The sequence below is a fragment of the Sander lucioperca genome, chromosome 13 (assembly GCF_008315115.2).
Source record: "Sander lucioperca isolate FBNREF2018 chromosome 13, SLUC_FBN_1.2, whole genome shotgun sequence".
NCBI classification, from domain to species: domain Eukaryota; kingdom Metazoa; phylum Chordata; class Actinopteri; order Perciformes; family Percidae; genus Sander; species Sander lucioperca.
The window spans coordinates 2,978,874-2,994,815 of record NC_050185.1 but is presented as its reverse complement, the minus strand read 5'-3'; the positions used below and the strand labels follow the sequence as shown (position 1 = coordinate 2,994,815).

The following is a 15,942-nucleotide window of genomic DNA, read 5'->3' as shown; positions in this document are numbered from 1 at the left end:
TGCCAGTAACTCACACAAGTCCTCTATCTGACATTTAGTGTCTCCGGCTGGATTTACTACAAACCATTTGCATGACCTCCTGTCAAACAGCCTGCGTTCAAACACTGACACCACTTGCATGTGCTTAAAATTATTTAAGAAAGTAGATGTTACATGCTTATTATTTTTATAGCCATGTCAGACAGGTGCATCACCCCTCACCCCACCACCTCCACAGCAGCATGTTGCAGGCCTGACATGAACCTGGAGGTGGATGGAGGTGTGGTAACCTCCTAATTACAGGCTGTCGTATTTAAGAAAAGGAAAAGAGCTTCAAGCTCAGCTGCTCCTAATTACTGTAACCGAGGGAGGATTTGTCGTAATAATAACTAGTGGTATACCAGTGATTTTTGCAGCACTGCTATCGATCACAGGTACAGCTCCTCAGATGAGATCTCCACATGCTGCAGCTTTTCTGTTATCGCCCTACAAAAAGATGAAGTGGACATTTCTGAATTTGGAAACCAAAAACCAAACTATCATGTTCCAAGGTGATGACACAGAGCAGAAAACTCTGCACTCACAACAAAAAGTCATTCTTCAGCTTCCTCAACCAATACACATATATATATATATATATATATATATATATATATATACACATATATATATATATATAAATATATATATATATATACACACATATATATATATATATACAGTGCTGCTCATAAGTAGTCATACCCATGCTAAAGTTGACTAAAAAAAGGAATAAAAAAAATCATCTTTTGGAAATTAATCTTAATGCCTTAATTAAAAAAATGAGGAAAAATCCAACCTTTTAAGGACACCAATTTGTTTTGTGAATGAAAAATGTTTTGTAAATAAATAAATGTTCGTCCTTAAAATACAGGGGCCATAATTATACATACCCCTATGTTAAATTCCCATAGAGGAAGGCAGATTTTAATTTTTAAAGGCCAGTTATTTCATGGATCCAGGATACTATGCATCCTGATAAAGTTCCCTTGGCCTTTGGAATTAAAATAGCCCCCCATCATCACATACCCTTCACCATCCCTAGAGATTGGCATGGGGTACTTTCCATAAAATCATCTCAATGCAAATCAAACCAGCTATTAGGCTAACTGAAATAAAACCATGCCAATCTCTAGGTATGGTGAAGGGTATGTGATGATGTGGGGGTATGGTGAAGGGTATGTGATGATGTGGGGCTATTTTAATTCCAAAGGCCAAGGGAACTTTATCAGGATGCATAGTATCCTGGATCCATGAAATAACTGGCCTTTAAAAATTAAAATCTGCCTTCCTCTATGGGAATTTAACATAGGGGTATGTATAATTATGGCCCCTGTATTTTAAGGAAGAACATTTATTTATTTACAATACATTATTAATTCACAAAAAAAATTGGTGTCCTTAAAAGGTCGGATTTTTCCTCATTTTTTTAATTAAGGCATTAAGATCAATTTCCAAAAGATGATTTTTTTATTCCTCTTTTTAGTCAACTTGACCATGGGTATGAATACTAATGAGCAGCACTGTATATATATATATATATATATATACATATATTAGGGCTGTCAAAATAACGCGTTAATTTCAATTAATTAATCTGAGTAAAAATAACGCGTTAAAAAAAATAACGCAGATTAATCCATTCCAGCCGTTCTAGCCACCATTTGACTGTAAAATGAAGGAGGGAGACGAGAATGTGCTGCCTGGATCATTAACTGGAACATTTACTTATAAAAATCTTCTTCCTGCCAACCCTGGCTACCGAAATCTGGAGCCACTGATATGTCTGCTCTTCTCTCTGATGCTCTGAAACAGACGATACAGACAACACAAACACCGCTGCACGTGACGCTAGTTAACACTATACTCGACAGCAGCTAACGTTAGCCTACCGCTAGCTAGTAGCTGGATTAAAAACGGTTAAAATGCTGACAGCTAACGCTAAACGGTGTAAAGTTTGACTGTGTTTTAGCCGTCGGAAAAACAACACAGACGGTGCGTTCAATTGTCCTTTTCCCACCTGGTGGCCGTTTTTGTCGTTCAACAGCAATTTACTAGTGAAATAAGTTATTGTTATTGTTATACATTATTATTAAATCATTTAAATTTGACCATATGGCCTTAGCAATAAACAAGCCGTTCTTTAATGTCACCAACTGTTGTTTGGTACCCTTTTTTTTTCTTCTCTTTTTTTACTTTCTTAAAAAGTATCGGTTCAGGCACCGTTAATTATGTATGCGATTAATTTCGATTAATTAATTACAGAGTATGTAATTAATTAGATTAATTTTTTTAATCGATTGACAGCCCTAATATTATATATATATATTTGCATTTATTGTTTGTTTATTTCATATTCATGTTTAAATATATTTTATGTATGCACTATCAAGCAAGGCAAATTCCAAGTGCTACTTACCTAGCAATAAATATTTTTCTGATTCTGCGTCTATACTGAGAGGCCGGACCTTATGTAGGTGGAGGTGGATAGCTGGGGTCTCCAAGGTAACACACAGTTGTGTTTGTGATCACCCCAAAGCTCCCCCGCCCAATATCTTCTGATTATCAGGGCCATGGGTCATCAGACCAATTCCATTTCACTGGTTCTTCAATATAATCCAGACAATGAGATTTACAAAAAGCGGATTTAAAAAAAAAAAAAAAAAGACGCCAGATCTAATTTCCGACAAACGGGTCAAAAAGATTGTGCAGTCATATTTCCTCTTACCAAGAAATGCCTTTAAAGTCGTTTTAAATCCTCACATTCCGAAGTCTCCCTGTTTTATTTCTTTTCATTACTGAAATTCTGTCAACTCCAAGTAAAGTTAAAAGCCTGCCTGCTGTTTCAAAATGCAGCAGCAAAGCTTTTAGCCAGGCATTGGCTACCTTTAGAGTTGATTTTAATATTTTAGTTTGACATTAGGGCTCAACCTGGGTCTGCTTCCTGCCATTATTAGTCCTTTAAAATCCCTATGTGGCTTGACATCATGAGGATGAGCTGTAATGCTATTTGATTTCCATTGTAGTTGTTGTTATCGTTCACATTTAAATAAAAAAGGTGTCCTGGAACTGAAAAGAAATGGAACAAACTGAGGGCTGGAGCTGGGCAATATATCGATATTATATCGATATCATGATATGAGACTAGATATTGTCTTAGATTTTGGATATCATAATATCGTAATATGGCATAAGTGTTGTCTTTTCCTGGTTTTAAAGGCTGCATTACAGTAAAGTTATGTCATTGTCTGAACTTACCAGACTGTTCTAGCTGTTCTATTATTTGCCTTTACCCACTTAGTCATTATATCCACATTACTGATGATTATTTATCAAAAATCTCATTGTGTAAATATTTTGTGAAAGCACCAATAGTCAACACTACAATATCATTGCGGTATCGATATTGAGGTATTTGGTCAAAAATATCGTGATATTTGATTTTCTCCATATCGCCCAGCCCTACTGAGGGCGTTGATTGAGATATTGTACAGCTACTGTATCTGCATTTTAATGCTGGGCCCAATGCTTTGCAAAATGCAACTGTGATCAAACACCTGAGGTTGTGAGTTGACTTTGCCTTGTGGCTATTTTTAGATCAGTAATTGCCCTTTTGTTACAGCCTGGTAAACAAAAGATGAATCCGGAGCGATTATCTGGTTATGACTCTCAGCAGGAGCACAGCCTCCAGCTTGTTCCTCTCAGAGCGACAGCAGCTCAGCCGCATGTAGTTCATTGCCTCCACCATGTCAATTAATGAAGCCCCTAATTATTTCACTAAGCTGACAGCATCCCAATGTTTGATCGATGGCGGTTGCTTTTGACCTATTGACGTGGTCGGTCAGTATCCAGAGAACTGCTATGGCGCTTCCTCCCTGCAGGGCACTATGTGACCACAGATAGAGATCATTAAACAGGAAAGCTCTGTTGTGCTGCCCGAAGCTCGGGCAGCCAGTACAGAGGCATCTTGGGAGATTATCGTGCTGATCTAAAGTAGCCTAAACATGGAACATAATGTCTTGTCAAAACAAACAACCACTTTAGTCCGTTTGGGAGGAGAATCATTTTCAAAAGCTCATTATCCTAGACAGGACGACGGCTCACTTCTTTTTCTCATGGATCCCTCTCTTGTCCGAAACCTAGATTGTGAATCAATTTAAGGACAAACCCTTATAAGAAACATTCCTGTTCCACACCGAGACCTGTGTAATATTTTCACACAGAGTTTTTGGCCAGTGTGTACCGCCCGGAGGCTATGACCAATGGTTCTTTTTACATGGTAGTCTTATTGACATTTGAAGCACGCACATGCCAATGCCATTTCTGGAACGTGAGCACGTCAGTGTTTGCCTTTCAACCTCGCCATCTGCTGTAGCTTACTGCGAGGGAGAAAAAAATAAAAATAAAAATCATAAAAGCACGAGAAGGTGCCGAATGCTTCTCTGTGTCTTGTTAAAATGGATTTCTGTCTCAGGAGATGTATCTATCGTCACACCCAGCTTGTTTTCTGAACGCCTTCAACTAGCAACAGTGCTGAGCTTTCTTCACAATTCTCCCTTTCTGCTATGACCTCAGCCAAGTCATCAACAGGGCTCCCTTTTATCTCTTAGAAAAACAGGTGGTTATGATTGTTAGTCAGTGCACATACGATGAGGAGGTTTCTGCCTCCATGTGTTTTCTATTTGGAATGCTGCATTTGCAGGTTTGGCAGCAGATATTTCAGGGTTACGCCTGCAACGCTGTTCAAAACACCACCACCCACTCCTGCTCAGCTGTTTCAGGTCATTCCACAGTAAGGACCATGTGCCCCTATGACTTTATCCCATGGAGGGACTGGTTGTTGCACAGATATCCACATGGATGACTGCAGTCATTTAAAAAAAAAAAAAAAAAAAGATTACAAAAGGGTGTGATTTTGTAGAAAATAATAAGACAACTCTCAGTTAGGCAATAAGCACAACAAGCCCATGGTAACTGTAGAATGCCTTCCTGCTGGGCTGAGAGCAACATGACAACTATGATAAATGTGTTGCGCCACAGACACCTCTCACTTTAGGGGGCGTCTGGAGAGAACAACTCTGACTTGTAACAAACAAATGCTCAGCAGCAAGGGACTCCTTTCGGTTTGTCTGTCCCTGTTTTACTCTGCCATTTACGGTCTCTGCAGTAAAATGTCAGACTGTATGTGACTTGCCCACAGGGGCCGTACATGCCATTCAGAAAGTGCTCCAAACATTTGCTCACAAGCTTTGGGTGGGTAGGGAAACATCTGACAACATGCACCTCCTAGGGGAGCCACTATCCACAGTTATCCTGGGGCCCGCCATGCCAAACGGCTACGCCACACATGCAAAACAATGAGAGAAGTGCCGACACTTGGCTCTAATATACACAAATGTTTGAAGAGTGTGCAGGGTAACGTCACACGGTGAGCACCAGTTATGTCGGGGGTTAGCGGATGTTCAAAGCTCTTTGAGTGATGCATAACTTATCAGCAGAGAACACAGGGGGGAGACTCAACAACAATCCAGCTGACAGCTTTCTGCCTTATCTTATCCATTCAGATAAATAATTGGATTAGGCTGACAGCCATGAGTGAACACCAAGATAAGGTCAAGTCATACAAATACCAGTTGTCCAGGCAGAGAAATCAATTTCAACACTTGAGCAAGTGTGAAAGCTGATATTTTTTTCAGGTATCAATTGTGAATTTTAACAGGTTTTCACAATTACACTTTTGTTAAGTTAATGATAGTTAGGGTAGGGTCCATTAGTTTTCTGTTGTTGAGCCACATACTTACACAAATGCAGCAATAGGGTCTGAAATGTATATATGTGTACAGGTGTTTCTTTTGAGAGAGCAGTGATCTCAAAGTTTATATTTGCTCGGAACTAATCCACTCGGAGCATCGTCCAAGCTCCCACATATCTTGGCCACACGCTTGGCAGGAGGGTTCTAGCAGATGTCCTCTTTAAGTGCGTACCACTTTCTTTGGAATATTTTTAATGTAATGGCTCAGGTGAAGCCAACAATGGAAAATGTCAATGCATTCCATTAGATCAGATTGGAAAGTCTGCTGTAAGCATGTGTACTTAAAATAACAATGGCCCTTGTCTTTGGCTCTGCTGACAGATGACTGGGCTGATATTTGCTCTCCATGCTCAGCCGTGCTGGGTTCAGCCTTTACTTGGAATGGCTGGGATTGCGTAGCCATTAAAATGATAGCTACCAAAAAAAAAAAAAAAATGCCGTGAATTAAAAATAACAAGCACATCTCACAGAAAACAACACAGAGTGTGACCGACAGAACAAGAAGCAAAGCAAAGGACACACTGCCTCCTATGAATTTCGCTTTGTGGAACATCAAATAACTGAATTTGGAGCATAGCTTTACCTAAATACAAGACAAATTGTAATTACAGTCAGTGCCTATTAGTTTCAGCACTAAGAAGTAATTCATAACACAGCTTGTGACCAGCTTTAGTTAGCCTGATTGGTCCCGTTTCTAGAGACAGTGGCGATGCTGGCTGGGAGCCAGTCGGCCACACGGCTAAGCCCTGTCCAGGCAAGACAAAAGAAATTCTTAAATCTTCACCAGCTCACTGCCCCCCCCCCCCCCCACCCCCCACACCACCCGAGAATGTAAATTGTGCTGCAACCATGCCATGTCACACATTTACTCAGGGGAACATCATTACGAGTACTGACTTTGAAATGTACCGCTTGATAAAAATAATAAGCACACAGCCTCGAGGTGCGTCAAGAGAGCCAGAGAGTAGGCCTACAGCAACAGATTTCAAACAAGCTCCGCTGCTTCTCCTGATTAAAGCAGAGAATAAGCCAATTGACACACGTGAGAGATCACAGGAGGTTCCTACGCCCGTAATTCTCTTTGATCAGTATGTCTGTGCTCTCACACCTTGCTTAATCTACCAAGTGGAAACAAGAGAAAATCAACACATTTCAGGCTAAAAGGTTGTGGCAAAATGATTGCCAAAGCACAGCTATTACATGCACAAACAGGAAAAGAGTACACAGTTTGTATATGCATTTGTAACATTTAGTTTTAAGTCAAATGTTTTTTTCCAAAAACATTTGTTACACTTAAAATAAAACAAAATATCTACTTAAATTCCAAAGACAGGCCAAACCAACAATACCCCCTGCCCTAATTATGATAGTTTTTTAAAAACGTTTCCCTAAATTAAAGCAGGGCTTCAGACCATTAAATATATGGCCAGGCATGTAGGGTTGTCATTATCAGGGATGTAATGAAGGGTGATTGGCTCTATTTCATGAACCATTTCATTCTTTTCAACCTGAAGCAAATCTATCTAAATAAATTAACAGTAGGGTATTTAATCTAGAGCTTTACATGATCCTCAAATGTTTAAATAAACTACAGCTGAGAGTCTTTGACAGGCTCGGAGGAAAGAGCACAGAGGAGTAAAACCATCTTGATTTAAAAAAACTAAACAACTCGCTACAGTAGGCTACATAGCACAGCAACAAGTGGCTCATTGCTTTTCTAGAACCAATATGACGAGTGTGAATAAAACCGGCGCAGTAAAAATATTTGATTCTAACATATTATATTGCATAGGTAGGCCTAAGTGGGCTAATGATTTCAGTGTGTTATTCCACCAAATATCGTCCAAACACGTAACGTTACGCAACTTAATGTTAAAATCCAGAATTTGTTTTTGGCTCGTGTGTTAAAATGAAAATGAACTGCTCCGATCCATCGTATCCCATACCAACTATCTGATAGACAGAGGTTATCGGGTCTTTGATAGTGGGCTACTGAAACGAATTGATTTTCCGACGGCTGTTTGTGTTTACCAGCTCAGCTCTGGTGCGGTTTGAAAGGGTCCAGCAGCAGCGTGAGGAGGAGGAGGGGGTAGAGGACACTCACTGGCCTGGCTGGCTGGATGGCTCCTCCCGCGGACAGCCTGCTTTATTCCGCCGCAGGAAAAACCGTTATCTCGCATCACTACTTTCGACATCTCTGCCATCACCGCGGCTCCAAACCCACGTTAAATAGTTAACGGCACGGGCTACGAAACTGCCTCAATTCATATTTAATAGACAAAAACAAAGTCTTTCTCGAAACTTGATAGGTTGAAACTTTTTCAGAGTGAGGACAAACGTGGTGCCTTAACCAGACTCCGAACACGCCGCTAATTGAACCGATGCGAGAGCTGAACATTTCGCTCAGTTAGTCCCGCTATGCTTTATTATGTGGCTACATTCAGACACTTTGTTATTTCACACACAGCCACACCACTCCCGAGTAAAAAACATGGATTTGTGAAACAATATCTGCTTTAAAACCATCGCTCGAGCCGTTACATTTGCTTGTCAGTTTGACAGTAAATTGTATAAAAAATGGCGACTATATTTTTTATTTCGTTAACAGAATTATTAACTATATTTAGGCAACTTCACGTCGGAGAGACTGCTCTTCTGTCAGTCTGGCTTGAGTTTAACGTTAGTTGAGTCCAGACAGGGTTACTTCTGAGGCAGAAGCTACTGTAGTTTCGGACGCTGGTGTGAAATCGCGACCAAACACATGCAGAAATAAATAGCATATGACGGCCACTTTCCTCGAAGACAACATGGGAAAATAACAGGCAGTTAGCGTGATTTTTGTACTTACAGTGAGTTGAGAGCAGAGTCAGGAGGCAAGCCAGACGTGTTTTCGCCATCTTGGAGTCGATGCAATGCTCGCTTTGACTGGCCGTACATGCGCAAAGTAGCCTAAAGAGCTTTGGTGTGGATGGAGAGAGGGGAGAGAGACATAGAGGGAGAGTGGGAGAGGAGGAGGGAGAGAGAGAGAGAGAGGGAGGGAGGGAGTATGTATTATATTAGGTTTCCATAGCTACCGAAAGCATCACTCACGCAGACAAGAATTTATAGTTGACACAATGTGGGAGGCTTTTACTACTGTGGCCTTATACTGTAGGTAGGCGGCAGCTGGGAGCTTTAGATAGGAAAACACCAGCTTCCAGTCTTTTATGTGTTGTTAGATGGATTAGAGATGAGAATAGCAAAAGTATTTGAAAGACCACATTCACACTTCCTTATTAAAATTAAATTGTCAACAGACAATATCACAGTTATAATAAGCTGTATTGTAGTGAAAACCATAGGCATAGATAAAAAAAAGCTATAGGTATTTGTTCCACTGTTGAGTATGACTGACACATTGTAAGCTCCTTAAGTTAATTGCAGGAATTGTTTGGGGTTCTTGCACAGAAAGTAAGAAGCATTAATGTGCAATTATAACTCTTGTCATGCATGTTGAACTTCCGTACGAGTTGAGTCTGACAGCCTGTCACTGCTGTGACCAATTGCATAAGGCAGGATTTCAATAAAATATTCACTTACCATTTTTCCCTGAGTGTAAATCATAGCCCTGTCAGGGACTGTAGGCCTGCTCATATGTCGGAACCCAGTGACAGGCACTAGAGCCATGTCAGCCCAGAGCTCTCTTACCCTATTCGCATGACTCCTGTAAAGTCCTGTTTGTGTCATAGTGGGTACGGTCTGCTCTGCAGGCCTCCAGTTCCAGTGACATGCATTGCTTACATCAAGACAAGATGTTTTCTCCCATGAGCCCGGTTATAACTCCGTGATGAAAGCTGATGGCAGCCTAAAATATAAATGCTACTCAAACCATGCCTGTGACATACTATTCAACCTCTTCAAACAGTTCCATAAGGTTATCTACCAGCATCTCTGCAGAGATAATACCTGCACATGATCAGTAGATACTGGATCATCACTGTATTTATAAAAGTAAAATCTGAGATGATTACTACTCACTGCATACTTCATTAATGTGGTAATTATGTCTAAATATAGAACTATGTCTAATTACGCTAGCATGCATATGAATTGTATTACATAACGCATGTAAATCTGTAATTCAAGCGAGATTCTAATATGAATCAGGTGTAGTTATTTTAACCACACTGTTGCCTTGAGGCTCTGCTCTCTAGGTTTGTATTATACAGTAAGTCAGTATGTGGGAGTCTCATGTGTTACGATGTTGAAAGTGTCTTTTTGGGGATATTATTTAAGCAACATTAATTAGGTGCCGTAATTAAATTACAACCAGGTTGTTTTTTTTTAATAATTGAAATCAGGCCATCTCCATTTTCCAGGAGGGTTTAGCCTAGGCTATTCCACTTATATCTTTATTTCTTTATTTATTTGAAAGTGTAATCCTCTCACTTGCAACAACATTTAAAATAACCATAAGATACCCTAACAAGAATTAATATCTGTTGTTACCTCAATATTACTTTTTGGTCATACACTTATTATACAGTTGTTATGTTAACTACCTTAACATAATGCAACATGGCTCCACACGCTGTTGCTTTAATGTTAACAAAAGTTGAATTCAAAATCCACCTATGGAAATATGGTGGGCTAGTATGATGAATTTCTATGTTTTCTGCATGGACAGATTGTGAGACAATGGGCCCTTGGACACAGACATGCAAAAGGCCCCACCATTTCATAGGAGCAAGACACCGACCTTGTGATGCTTTTGCCTCTTTCTGTGGTCATTTGTGTCTCTTTGTAGTCGTTTTGTGTCTCTTTGTAGTTGTTTTGCTTCTCTTTTTGGTTGTTTTGTGTCTCTTTGTAGTCGTTTTGAGTCTCTTTGTAGTTGTCTGGTGTCTTTGTGGTAGTTTTGTGTCTCTTTGTAGTTGTTTGGTGTCTCTTTGTAGTCGTTTTGAATCTCTTTGTAGTCGTTTGGTGTCTCTTTGTAGTCGTTTTGTGTCTTTTTGTAGTTGGTTGGTGTCTCTGTTGTCGTGTTGTGTCTCTTTTTTGTCGTTTTGTATCTCTTTGTAGTTGTTTTGTGCCTCTTTGTAGTCATTTTATGTCTCTTTGTTGTCGTGTTGTGTCTCTTTGTGGTCATTTGATGTCTCTTTGTAGTTGTTTTGTGTCTCTTTGTAGTTGTTTGGTGTCTCTTTGTAGTTGTTTTGTGTCTCTTTGTGGTCATTTTGCATCTCTTCGTGGTTAGTATGTGCCCCTGACACTTAGGGGCCCTGGACCTGTGCCCGGTAGGCCTGTCTAGTAATCTATCCATGTTAATGTCCACTTAACATTAATGATTATTCTGTGCAGTGAAGTGGCCAAGTAAAGGCAGAATACAAGGTGATTAATGTTCTTAATTACACATTACACCTATGCTTTTCCTGCTATGACATGGTTAAATATCTATTGTGAAAAAGGTGTATTAATATCAAAAACAATGTGGTTAAAACTAAATTTATTAAAACAAAACACAAACACTAAAAAAAACAAGAGACCTTTTTGTCTGTTCTTTATTAAAACATTGTTTAACATACACATACTTCCTCCCAGTGTGCGTGGCATTGGTGCTGTGTATCATGGAGCACTGAGGTTTATTACTGACACTGGATATCTTAACTGTCATTGTACCTCATAACTGTGTTCACTGGAACCCTTTTCTCTGCAAGGCTGGGTCTGCTTGTTTACTTTAGCTGCTCGTCTGAAAAACCTGGTGGTATAGAACTGTGACCATGGAAGTGTTTTTTCTCTTGGTCTAACAGAATTAGACCAACGGGCTTTCATGTACTCTGCTTCCACAGCCCATGGGGAAATGATGTAAAACTGAAAGCGCTGGTCTCACTGTGTGAGTTTAAAATGATTATGAAGGATTTCAAGCCAGATTTAATAAGACTAATAAACTGATTTTTCTTCTTCCTTTAGCTTCAATCTATTTTATTTTTTGTTTCCTGTTCCTGCTGACGTGCTGCACTACTGCTCGCATAATGACTTTTGACTCAGAATTGACCTGTATGTCTCTTGAATTATGTTTTTGCTCATGGATATTTACTTGGTTAAATAAAACAGAAAAATCCATTTGTATTTCAATGACACAAAAACTAACATCTAAATTGAATATATGTCATCAAATGTCCTGCCTTGGGTGCTTTGTGGATACGCTGTAAGACGGGCCTTCATGATGCCTATATGTTTTTAGATTGTTGCCTTTAGGTTGTTGTGTTGTAATTGTTGGAGCTTGTATTGCAAGACAAATTTCCGTGTCTACAGACAAAGTGCTATCTATCTATCTATCTATCTATCTATCTATCTATCTATCTATCTATCTCCCGCATGGTTGGTGTATTTCTCTGTAAAAAGACTGTTATCCATGGATCAACCAGCCAGATGGTAATATCTTTTTGGCATCCCATTGGACCTGATATTCTAGCCCTGGTCTTTTATTGCTGTCATACCAAGTTAATCCTGCACCACGAACAAGAAATGGCAGTACCTTTAGTTTGACCAAATTACAATTCAGTGTAAAATAAATGCACAGTTTGTCTTTACACAGTTGCAATGTGCAGGCCAAATCAGATAAATGTAAATGTTCTCCTGCATATAAAAAGAAAAAAGATCAGCTCGAGCATGAACTCCCCAGTTATTGTTGTGCAAATGAAAGATGGCTAAAAGTCAAGAGACTTGCTGCTATTCAGAATGGCTGCTATCACCGCTGCCAGATGCACACATCCATCAGGTCAGGCAGTTACAGGGCCGGGCATGCCCTCGTACAATAGAGAGATATTTTCAATTCAACGAATTACGTATCCATTTGTCAGCTTGTTGAGCTGTGTGTTGCCAATGCGCACATCGGTTTGAATTATGTTTTTATATTTTTTATTTGCTCTCACGATCGCTTACACTGCCAGGGTTGCAACTGAAGTAAAAAGTCTAAAGCAACGGCTTTTATGGAAAGCACAAGTGTAATTATGGTCAGATCTAGGTCCTGACTGATGGAGAAGTGATATTGATAAGCGTTGTGATATACACATTTACAGCGTCGGCTATTTTTTGCCAGCTTCCTTCCTCTGTTAGGAAGCAGTGACTGTATTGCGTTTTGCCTGTAAAACCGTGTCTGTGTTCTTCATATTTATGTAGAATTATAATTTGCTCTTCTTATCTAAAATATCCGGTTCTGGTAGATGTTTGCGATTGGTCGTGCTGTGCAAACACGGCCTCTTTTATGTGAATGCACGCATCGCTGGATTGGGAAACCCTGGGTTGATTGAACTAGTTGATAACCACCGTTGTGACACAGCTTATGCGGACCGCGGTTGTTAGGGTTAGTGAAGCCGGGTAACTGAAAGAAATCCAGGGCATGTTGATCTGGATTCGTAGTACAGGCCTCGGCTTCGGGCCGTTGCGTAGTTTGTTAAAATCTGGAAGCAATGCAGCAGTAACGTTGGGGATCTCAGCCTTTCTGTTCATTTCTTTCCAGTGGTTGCTCGCAGTATTGCAATGAAAAATCCCCCCTGCGACCCAGAAAGGATTTTTCTCGTAGGCCACGATTGTAAAAGAGACGTCTGTAAAACTGCTGCCAGGACACCTCGAACTGCAAACAAGGTTAGGACTCTTTCTGTTCTGAATTTTTAATCCATGGCCAAGCGGGAACTTGCGGGCGGCGCCAGCGGGAGAAATACTACTGCGCATATTCAGTGGGCCGCATATCACGGAAGTAAACCCGGAAGCTTAGAAACCTTTTTGGTGCATGCGCCAGGCGAGCAACTACGTTGAACTGAATGGGCGCCATTTTGTAATCTTGTATCCAGGTCAATATAATACATCCATGGGATGGCTAGCAGAAACTATAAAGTGCTTCTTGATAATAACCAGGGGTTCACCAAACCCGCCATCCACTGTCTGGCTCGCTGCACATCTCCGGTCTGATCTACGAGGAGACCCGCGGTGTGCTGAAGGTGTTCCTGGAGAACCTGATCTGTGATGCCGTCACCTAACACTGAGCATGCCAAGAGGAAGACGGTGAGCGTCCTGGATGTGGCGCACGCTCTGGAGAGGCAGGGCCCCACCCTGTACGGCTTCGGAGGATAAACCTAATCACCAATGAAAGGCTCTTTTAAGAGCCACACTCTTCATCTGAAAGAGAGACTTCCTGTTCTGAGTAACAGGCTTTATTACTTAAATTTTTTACTAAATCAATGATAGTTAAAAATAAGCTCAATACCCCCCTCCTTGAGGAGAAATGAACAAAGAAGTCTTTTGAATGGCAAGTTGAGTTTCAAAGCCCTTCCAGGTGGTTCTCTCCACAAGACTAAAGTTATCTGTATGTACTGTCGATGTGAACGGAGTTCCCACCGGAGTAGGCCTATGTCCAGTCTCAATTACCACTTGAGCATTGCAAACTTGAACAATATCTCCTTTGAAGAACATTTAGAACAGATTAAAAAAGTGCGAGTTAACTATGGACAATTATACGTTTAATCTGGATTAAATATTTTTATCGATTGACACCCCTATAGTCGGAACATATCTCCAGACTGAAATACCAATACATAATGTAGCTGCTTCGGGTGGCTAAAAACTCAAAGTAAAAACTTTTATGAACATGTTATAGGTCAAAACAACACTAAAGTCATTATTTAAATAATCTTTTATTTACCTTAACATAACACAGTCTACTTAATAAAAAAACAAACAAGCATTGAGCTCATTTTATGGCTAGACAAAGCTGAGGGAGAACTATACAGTCTTTGTAGTTGTGGGAACAGGTAGACCATGAGCAAGTAACATAACGGCACATGTACTTCTTACAGTTCAGTTATCTCCATAGAACAATGATGTCATGCCCCACAGAGTGTAGATGGATACAACACAGCTAAATTATGCACCAGATGCATCAAGCTTTCCAGTGTGAAGTTGATGGGAAGAAACACACACACACACACACACACACACACACACACACACACACACACACACACACACACACACACACACTTTTGTTTTCATTGTGTTCCTTGTGTCTTTTGAATAATAGAAGTGGCTGGAGACTTATTGAATTCTCTGATTTACTTCCAGCACTTAGAACAACACTCCACCTTTCTCCATTCACTCAAAACTCTTGCTGCTGGCACTAAGCCCATATTGTATATGTCAATCTAGTTTCTCTCTTACTTATCCGAGTTTAGTCTTTTAGCTCACTCTTCGAGAATCGGACGAACAGGGGAAGCAAGAGATGTCGAGCAATGCATTAACCCCGGATTTAATAAAACAACAATGAGGGTATTTGAGGATCCCCTCTTGCATCTCTTTAACCAACATATGGTAAAAATACATGTGTTACAGGGGCTGTACCAGCCCCCCAACGAAAGTGCACAGCCTTTCCACTGATTTTGTTCAGTGGCCACTCACGGTATTGCAACGAAAAATCCTCCTGCGGCTCAGAAAGGATTTTTCCCATAGCCAGACCACCATTGTAAAAGAGACTGTTAAACTGCTGTCAGGACACCTTAAACGGCATACAAGGTTGGTTATTACCTGGAATATAAATCTCTGGAGTTTTTATATTTGAAAAAAAATCATCTAGCCATCTCTCTAGCCGAGAAAAGCGATTTAAAAACCTGTGACGTCACTACAACGTAAAGCCTCTGGGCCAGCAGGGGAAACACTACTGCGCATATTCACATAACGGAAGTAAACCCGGAAGCTTAAAAACTTTATTCTAGGGCTGTCAGCATTAACGCGTTAATCGCGATGTGATTAAGGGTCGAGCATAATGCGTTAATTTTTTTTAATCGTATTAATCGCATGCTGCCATTTATTAATTTATTTTCACTTCACATGGCTTTGCGTCTGCAGCTGCTGTCGGAAAAACACAGACAGTGCGTTCAATGAAACTGGTAATTTACAGCCTTGTGGTGCATTCAAAGTTGTTAAATTCAAATGTGGGACTAGATTAAATATATAATAAACAAATGCAAATCTTAAAATCAAGTTCATAAAGTAACTTTCTTTGCATTCATTTGATTCCGAATCAAGATACACTGGTAAGAATGGCTTTCCATTGTTAATATGTACTTAAAAAAAGTTCTGAAATGCAA

At 40.1% G+C, this 15,942-nt stretch overlaps 1 protein-coding gene across 1 annotated transcript in view; it reads right to left on the bottom strand.

The window, feature by feature from the left end:
* Positions 1-8,898, bottom strand: part of jam3b (junctional adhesion molecule 3b) — a 43,371-nt gene extending 34,473 nt beyond the window's left edge. Inside the window, exon 1 of the mRNA XM_031310714.2 lies at positions 8,679-8,898. Coding sequence (XP_031166574.2) covers positions 8,679-8,727 — 49 coding nt within the window. The 5' untranslated portion in view covers positions 8,728-8,898. The remainder of the gene's footprint in view (positions 1-8,678) is intronic.
* Positions 8,899-15,942: the final 7,044 nt, after the last annotated feature.